General features: G+C 29.9%; 1 protein-coding gene across 47 annotated transcripts; it reads right to left on the bottom strand.

The window, feature by feature from the left end:
* Positions 1-5,836: 5,836 nt before the first annotated feature.
* LOC121203650 (uncharacterized) lies at positions 5,837-8,622 on the bottom strand. Of its 47 annotated transcripts, none has more exons than XR_005928812.1 (7): positions 8,409-8,561; positions 8,055-8,251; positions 7,926-7,966; positions 7,770-7,833; positions 7,248-7,337; positions 6,493-6,616; positions 5,837-6,123 (listed from the first exon to the last, which is right to left on the bottom strand). XR_005928812.1 is itself a non-coding variant. In XM_041115939.1 (6 exons), exons 1-4 carry the CDS (start codon positions 8,605-8,607, stop codon positions 7,314-7,316), a joined length of 333 nt encoding a protein of 110 aa, XP_040971873.1. In that variant the 5' UTR covers positions 8,608-8,622; the 3' UTR covers positions 5,837-6,123; positions 6,493-6,616; positions 7,248-7,313. The 47 variants fall into 47 exon arrangements, 24 of the variants coding, with proteins under 24 accessions (XP_040971873.1, XP_040971875.1, XP_040971874.1 ...); XR_005928806.1 differs by having other exon boundaries at positions 7,765-7,828; positions 8,409-8,559; XR_005928801.1 differs by having other exon boundaries at positions 6,493-7,337; positions 7,765-7,833.
* Between the last annotated feature and the right edge of the window lie 813 nt (positions 8,623-9,435).

The following is a 9,435-nucleotide window of genomic DNA, read 5'->3' as shown; positions in this document are numbered from 1 at the left end:
GCCGAATATACCATGTTAGTTTTTTAACATTTCCTATGTAATTACATATAGGTTTTTTACACCTTAAGTTTCACACATTTCACCTTTTAATGCCTATTGCTCATCCCTTTGATCTTAACCTAAATGACAACTCCCTCTCCCCATATCTCAACCGAATCATCCATAACATCAAGACTAAAATTTTGCACCTTGAACTTCATACATTTATAAAAACTTCCATAACTCATTCGGCCCTATCAAGAACCATTTAACATGCTAGGAAAATAATCATAGAGGAAGAAATTAACATTCTCAATAAACTCACCTTTTGACCGAATGTATAAGGAGTCTCTAAACTACTCATCCAAAATCTCTACCCTATTCTAAGACTTAGTCATTCGGCATATAGCCCAAATCACCATGAAAAATCTCAACTTTCTTGACATTACCAAGAGTGCATCCACAATTTAGCTTAGCATATTATAAATCCAAATCAACAAATTCAAAGCTTACCTCCTATAGCTAAAGATGAATGCCGACTTGCTCTAGGTAAGTTCCCCTTATTTTTCTTCCTTGTTTCGGCCTTGGCAAGATGGAGAAGAAGATGAACACTCCTCTTCCCTTTTTCTCTTTTAAATAATTTTATTATAATTATTTTAAGCCATTTGTTAACTAAACAAAACATATTAAATTAGAATAAGTTGAGCACCATCACCCCTTGGCCGGCCACTCTTCATCTTTTGGGTAAATTGACATGCAAAACCACCCTTTTTGGTACATGCACTAATAGACCATTTTAAATTAGCCTATCATATTTCACCATGTCTCATATCGATCCCTATTTAATAATTTCTCATGCAATTGGTAAAATTAGAGAATGAAACTTCCACATACTCATGTACACACATAATAAGCATAGAATATAGCAATTAATTATTTTTATGACTCGGTTTTGTGGTCCTGAAACCACTTTCCGACTAGGGTCACATTAGGGCTGTCACAGACTGTGTGAAACTTGCACCAAAAATAATAATGACACACGATTGTGTGAGGTGACCATGTGTGACACATGGCTGTGTGACAGCTCGTGTCCCAGGCTGTGTGCTTCTCAAAATAACCCTAAAATAAGCCAAAGCATTATCCTTTCTTGCACAACAAACCATACCATTTCCACTCATTTTCACATGACCAAAACACTTTAAAACATACCAAAAACATATCAAAACCAACCAAGTTAGATGCCTATCCAATATGTCATCAATTGACACCAAAATTTGATGGGCATCGAAACTACCAAATATAAATTGCTACGATAAAATACTAGTAAAGTGAAATATAGAGCAGTAGGGTTGAATCCAAAAGGATTGGTTGTCTAATTTTTCCTTTTTCTCGTGATCAGAATTATTATCGCGGTAATAGTCGTGCCCACAACCAGTGCGTTCCAATGCTGGAAAAAAAAAGTGGGGGTTTAGTGGATAAAGATAATAATATGAAAAGAAAAAAAATATGTATATAAAATAAAGTAAAAACGTGATTGCAAAATAAATTAAGCAAAATAAAATTAAATGGATAAATAGAATTTTTTTTTAAAGCTTAGCCTTAGCCTCGGTATACTCCGAACTTGAACCGATCCTTGAAAAATGGTTTTTACCTTTCAACTGGTAAATTGGTTATAGCAATTGAGGATGCCTCAAACCACCAACTCTTCCTTTCATAGTCGATTCTGGTACGACCTGCTAATCGACCATGTGGCACGCACCCGTAATTTAAGACTTCGACAGCTTTACAATCTGAAAAGCCCAACTTGAATCAATGGCCTCAACCGTGTAAGTTGTTTAAATCCTATCTCTATCTCCCTTGATGGAATTCAACTGGCTTTTCCCACCTGAACACGCCAATTTATTTGCGAGATTTTGAATACAGCACACCCGACTCAACTTCCTAATTGTACGCCAAATGATTCCAACCTAACATGCATTTTTTGAATTGAAGTCAAATCAATTTTAAAGGGACGAATTAGCATTATCCCATATACCAGAGAGATAGCGAATACCGATTTACAAAGTATTTAGTATGGGTTCATATCTCACGATTACTTCGTCGAAGCGATAACCGGACTAAGGCTAAAAATGGAATTTAGTTAATCATGAAACGTATCATGTTTGATGGTGTATAGAAGTGATTTAAATGAGAATTTTGGAAAGTGGAAAAGGAAGAGGGCTTGGAAGGCAAATAGCCAAAAAGTTGAAAGTAAAAGAAAAAGAATTGAAATGGCACAATAGAGCATTGACGCTGAAAGGAAAAAAATAAAGAATTTATAAAATTCAAAAGGCCAAAGTGTGTGTTTAATTGGTTGTAGCCACTAGGTATTTATACACACTTCTAGTGCTAAAATTTATCTAGATTTTTTCTAAATATTATCACTAAATAAATCAAAATTTTAAAAATCAAATTTAAACTAGAAATTAAATTCAAACTAATTACAGAATTTTAACAATATAAAAAATCATTCAATCTTTATGCAGCCAACTTTAAATCTTCAATCTTTCAATCGAGCCCTCCTCTTTGGTTTTTTTTTTGTTCCAATTTAGCCCCTTTTTGTATGAGTTTGAATTCAGCATACCAACTTCATTATTGATAAGAAAAACTCAAATTTAATAGCATTTTATCCGATAATTAGCCAAAAATAAATATAGTAAAAATGTGAATTTATCTTACTATCAACAACCATTAGACTCCTAAAATGTCATATACTTTAGATTTGAATCTTATTTCACTTTTTGTTCATATGGCACTCAAAGATTATGAAAACTATATCTATTTTGTGAAATGTTATGTACTTGTTTTCTGAAAATCAAATAAATTATTTATAATTGTATAAGTTTAATTGTTAAAATATGCAAGTTAATAAATGTTGCACTGGTAAAGCATATTACCTCAAACAGTTGCTATAAATAAATAGTCAAGGTGAAGGAGTGACAAGGGAGGGGACACTCCATCACTATAATGGAAAACTGATAAACAAGTAGAACACACCTGAATTGTTTATGCAATTTGGTTTCTCTACATTTGTGGAGCCTAGCTCAGTGAGAAATATTCACTTTCTTCAGCAATTATAACAAGTGATCTTAACCTATTATACTCGTCACAATTTTCCTCACTTTTGTACCTTGAAGACTCAATACTCTAAACACTAAATTTACCTTGTGAATTCAGCAAGTAAAACCACAACATAAAAGGTTTTACTCTGAAATACACTTATACGATATAGTTCCTCACAAGAACAAATTAAGTGATCATTTCTCTTAGTATATTAACTTATACAAGTTTCTCAATTAAATAGATTATTTTTTAGATATGCTAACATAGAAGATCTATCACAATCCCATTAAACCAACAATAAGATAAGCTCAATTCAATATACTAGTAACAAGTAATGTAAATATGGACTCTGGAAAGCTAATTAATCAAAGTTTCAATCTAATCCAATATCTACGGTCTACAAGATTGACTTGGGTGATCTGATTCGATCCAATCTCTAAAATATTGATTTTTCATTAATGGGTAATCAAAATCCTCAGTACAGTCTATAAAAACCATTCAATAAATTGTTAACACTTCAAAAATGAAAATTGTCTTAACACAGTTTTAGTGGTTAGGAAGTGGGCACTCATTTGGCACTCAATTTACCAGTTCTATATTTTCAACAAAGCATATTAAACTCTCAAAGAGATAACTTAAATTTAAATATAAAAAATAACATGGTTAAAAGAGACAATCACAAATATCAAAAAAATTAATTATTATAAATAGTAAAATAGAGATAATGCATAATTGATTAAAAAGAAGTGATCATTTTAAAAACGATCACATGTTATAAATATGGGCAAATAGTGATTCCACAATTCAGGTTAACTTGATAAGGTTTCTCTAAAACTTCACAAAAACGAGTTTCATAATGCACCTACAGCCGTCAGTGTCACAATTTGATATCATATGACATGAACCAACCCAACGGTGGCGGCTGGTCTGTCTACACAGTGACACTGACATTTGCAATAGCAACTTATGCACACGTTTAGAGTTTCAACCAGAAACATTTTGAGACCATTTTAGCCTTATCTTTTCTAGTTTCACTCTAGGCTTCAGATGTTTTCATTGTCTTTTTATAACATCCTAAAAAGATATGGATTACTGACTAATTTTCTTTAAAATATATCTATTTGGAATTCTATATATTCTTATTTCATTGATACTACTCTTATAATTCACTCTCTATCTAGACGAAAGAAATAAAAATAATGTAAAAAGTTTCTTTAATGTAAATAATAGTCTAGTCTCATTATTGTTCTGGAAAGTGACTTTTCATTATATATTTATTTCGTACAATTATTTTTAAAAAATTATTCAGTACGAATATACCCCTACTAATATATTATATTTGTTTTATTTTTCAATTGCATTGGTTTTTGATTAATTTGTGATATCAAATGCTTAAATATTACTAAAGTATGATGTGAGTGAAAAATAAATTATGTAATAAAGATATTTATTAAAAATTTATATAAAAAACAAATGAACCCTTGATTAAAAAAGTAAAGTTAAAAGATTAGATTTAGGATTCATTACATTCTAAGTTTAGATCTCATCAAGTATTAATTTTATCAATTTATAAATAAAAAAAATATCAATCACAAAAATAATATAATGATATAACTTGATTTGTAAATTGAATGGTTTTTAGTAATTTTTTAATTGATGGAGTGTATTTTTATATTTTTATGCAAAATCTATAAAAAATCAATTTCAAAAACTTAAATTCATTATTTTAATCAAAATTTTTTTATATATAACTTTTTCGCCTACAACTATAATTTAATAATAATATTCTACTATATTCTACTCTTGACTGAATTTAGGATACATTTGGTTCACTGTAATGGAATAGGGCTGTAATTGAATAGAGCTGTAATGGAATAGAGCTGTAATCAGTAATTCAGCTGTTTGGTTGAATAAAATGGAACAGAACTGTAATAGTATTCTTGTGTTTGGTTGAATGGAATGATATTGTAATAGCATAAGGAAAAAAACTAAAATGACTAGAATACCTTTAGTAGAATTTTTTTAGATAGATGATTATTGTTATTGTTATTAATTTATAATAGGATTATTATTAAATATAATTTAATAATAAATAATAAATAATTTAATCATACTTTAATATAATTATTATTAAATATAATTTAATAAAGATAATAATATATAATTTAATAACATTCTTAATATAATTATTATTAAAATATGAATGAATAAAAATTATAATATATAATATTAAAAAATAGTATATAATTATTTTATTATTTTTTAAATTACAATGCATATTTAATATGTTAAAATATCATTAGCGAAACAAATAATTTAATTATGTTCTATAAATTAATCTTCCTATAAATTAATCTCAATTTTATGGTATCATCTAAAGTTTCATTTGGACTATAATAACTGGTGTCATTATATTCCTATAAATTAATCCCAAATTTATGGTTTCAACTAAAATTTCATTTGTTATTTACATAATTTTTATATAATTTTTTTATTTGTGTTATTATCTAAAATTGATAAATTGTATTAAACATGAAATTTTTATTAAAAAGAAAAAGTCACAAAGCACCGAAAAGAAAAAGTGTTATCTTTTTTATTTTTCTACTTGTCCACCATTGGTATTAGTATTGCTGAAACATTTGTATAAATAGTCTGAAATTTGGTACCAACATAATAAAATTATATAAATAGTCTGAAATTTTTATTTTTCTACTTATCCATTGGTATTAGGATCACTGAAGCATCGAAAAGAAAATGCACAAACATTTTATTTCTATTTATTCAACACTCGGAATCTTGTCAAGTTGCAATATCTCCTCTATTTCCAAAGAGACCAATTGGGGACAATCCAAAATCATAATAAAATGATGTCAAAGCTTAACCCATATTGCGATAAAGATTCCAACTCTTTCTAACCAAATATGTCAAAATTTATTGAGTTTGCGAATCTCAACAATGTCTTCTCTGCTGAATCTCAACAATGCCTTCTTTGCTGAAATATCAATTTTATTGACTTACTCAGCCTTGCATTTGCTAGTTTACCTGTTATTAGTAATTTAACACAAAGGCAAGGTTAGAACATCCAAGAAAAGAAAATCATTATTTAAGGTAATTAAAACGAATACTATTGCTAGCAGCGGCAGGTTAACATCCTTCATTACATCACTTTTAATATGACAGAACAAAATACAGCTACATTTGGCGAATATGATCGTTAATTTGTTAAATAGCCAGCCCCAGCCAATATGTCTGAATATGCTATTCCCCCCTCCCCTCCCTACTCTTTTCTCAGATTAAAACCGGTTGTCATTGATTCAGATTAAAAAGAATATGGTTTATCATCATGGACTTAACTGAGACAAAGAAACATAAATTAGGGAAAATAAAACAGTTAACAGGTGAAAGGCTTACTAGCTGATATGAACAAAGAAGCTAATTTATCAACTGCTTTTGGAGTTGAACCCAGTTGCTGTAATCTTGCACTAGTTGCTGAAGAAACAAAGGAACAAGTCTATCCAGTAGAGCTTGTATCATTCTATATTAATAACAAATCCATTTTATAATATATGCATGGAAAAATTAGAGAGTGAAAAGAAACAGCTAGAACAGAACAAAAAGATGAGATAATTAAACACGTTAACATACTAGAACAGAAATACAATCACATTATCATGCTGACATTCAAAAAAATATGACTAGAATCAAGATTCTACAGAAGTAAAATATAAATCGAATCATATGAGCCAGAACTGTCTAGTCAAAGGGGCTCTCAAATTTAGGTAATGCACCAGGAGCCTGAAAACTTTGAAATTCATACAGACCATAGATCTCACTTGTTCAGGCATTAAAGGACATCTCTAAACTCTTTCTAAAGCTGATATAGAAAATCTGAATGATGCACCCACACTCAAAAATAGATAAATAGCATAATCCATTTGAACCTACTAAGGTACTATCGATTTGAACATTAACCTAAAATAATAAGTAGACCATGTTAAAGCACTAAAAGAGAGCATGCGAGAATCAAATAGCAGAGTTTAAAACATTCATATGTTTTTCAGTATTCAAACATAAACAAATTCAGACACAATCACTTATACAGTCACTCAAATTTAAAATTTAGTCCAAAGTCTACAAAAAGAACACATAAAAAAAAGGGTACATACTAAAAACCTCTGAAAGGAGTGCAGGCAAGGCTTATGCATGCATATAGCTTGGTTTTTACTTCAACTTCACAACAAATTTTGACCAAATTCCTGAGAGAAGTAAAAAAAAAACAAAGGTATAAATAAATCAACATTTTGTTCAATAAAGACAAAATCATTTTTATAACACAAACTAATAAAGCAGCTGCCAGAGGGGTTGTGAAAAACTCACTAACATGTTGCTTTATTTAAAAACACTAACAACTAACAACTTGCTAGCATAAAAAACAATTGACAGCTTTGATTTTCTACCATCAGAATATATAACATCCACGGCATGAAACTTCCTGGCTGCAATTCCGGGAATTAGAATCTTATTTACCAGTGCAATTTGCCCAGAAAAAAAAAACTAACAATTAAAACGTTTACAGAAAGTAACATTAATTTCACTCAAAAATCAGTTGCAATTCAACTAATTTGAACAGATTTGCAAATGATATAGCCTATATCTATATAAAAAGATCAAATCAGTTAATACCTTACCACCGTGTTGTTTTAGCTCAGACATATCATCAAAATATCCTTTATTCAATTCATCAGCACTGCCCTAAATCAAATTAAAACAATTATTTATATTAAATTTCATGGAAAAAAGAGAACGTAACAAAATTTCAATAAACAAACAAAGCTTAAACTTACAGTCTTGCTCGTTCTTTCTCCATTTTTTCCTTGCTTGCAAGCTGCACACACAGGACAAAAAGTTAAAAAGAACTATAACTTAAAAAATCAAATATTTTAGAGTTAAAAAGGGGGAGATGGAGGAATTACCGTGTAAATATCGAAGAATCGAATGGATGATTTTGAAGCAAAATGTTGAGGAGGTGAAGGGGAAATCTTTGGGTCATGTCTTAGGAGGTATTGACTAAATGAAATCGAAGCTTGTGCCCTGTTTATCACTCGGTTTACCCTCAACATTTTCGGTTTTCGATTTAGATTTCAATTCCCTCTCTAAGAACCCTCTTGCTCTTTCCAGCAATAGATGGAATTTTACAGATCAAGAAAAAGAAACGGAAGAGAGGAAAAGAAAACTCTATTGAGAGAAAAAAAAAGAAAGCAGAAAAAAGATGGCTGAAAATTTGGAAGAGAGGAATATGGAAGGAACAGAGGGAGAAAATGTTTTACCTGACCCTGCGATGAAGGATTGTCCGTCTACTTTTTTCAAGTGAGAAAGTGGGAGAAGGGGAGAGGGCAAAGTGGGGAGCGTCTTTGTATTGAGCGTTTCCTTAAACACCGAATCAGTAATCGGTGCTGATGAAACGGAATAGAAATGAGACAATTTCTTTGCATAGGCGCGTAATGGAATAAGCCCGTAATAGGGCATTCCATTCAACCAAACAAGTGTTCAGTGTGGGCCCACGGAATAGGATTGTAATGGCATAGCCATTACACTGAACCAAACATGCTGTTAAGTGTTATAAGTCAAGAGATACAAACAATTACAAAAACACTCTTAAAAATTTTAAAAACAAAACAAAAATACTAAACTAAAAAGGATAATTTCATTGTATTAAAAAAATATTGTCATAAAATCACGTTATTTTTTCTTTTTCTATCCAAAATTCAATAAAAATAACTAATTACTCATTCGAAATTTACTTATATATTTTTATAATTTAAATTTTAAAAATAATTAAAATAACAACTCATTCTAAAATCTATACCCTAATATAATTTAACATAGAGATAATGCTGAATGTCAAATTAAATTTAACCTAGTATTTATTCAAAGTACGTGCAATAAATTATAAACATATGTATAAGTCACGGGATTAGAACTTTAGTTTCTCAATTAGTGTAATCTTAGGTGATTTCTTGGTTTCAAATCTGCCTAAGTCAGCTTAATTCTCGCAAAGTGAGAATTCTCAATAGAAATTCTTTTAAGGCACCGAAAAAAAGGCGAAAGCAACTCAAAACGAAATAGCAATGAAAGAACAAAAATTGCCACAAGAAAGCAAAGTAAGCCAAGTGTTTTAGTAAATATTAGTATTCTATTACTCTAAAAGAATACAAAGAATGTGATTCCATAGGAGGATTACAAAAGAGGGGAAAGCCTCTATTTATATTTGAGCTCTCCAAAACCAACCGTATATATTAAGTTACATCAACGATCGAGATTAAAGCCTATCTACACTTAATATTCTTAAATGTT

The sequence above is a fragment of the Gossypium hirsutum genome, chromosome A06 (genome assembly GCF_007990345.1).
Source record: "Gossypium hirsutum isolate 1008001.06 chromosome A06, Gossypium_hirsutum_v2.1, whole genome shotgun sequence".
Taxonomy (NCBI): Eukaryota; Viridiplantae; Streptophyta; class Magnoliopsida; order Malvales; family Malvaceae; genus Gossypium; species Gossypium hirsutum.
This window is presented reverse-complemented; position numbering and strand designations above follow the sequence as displayed.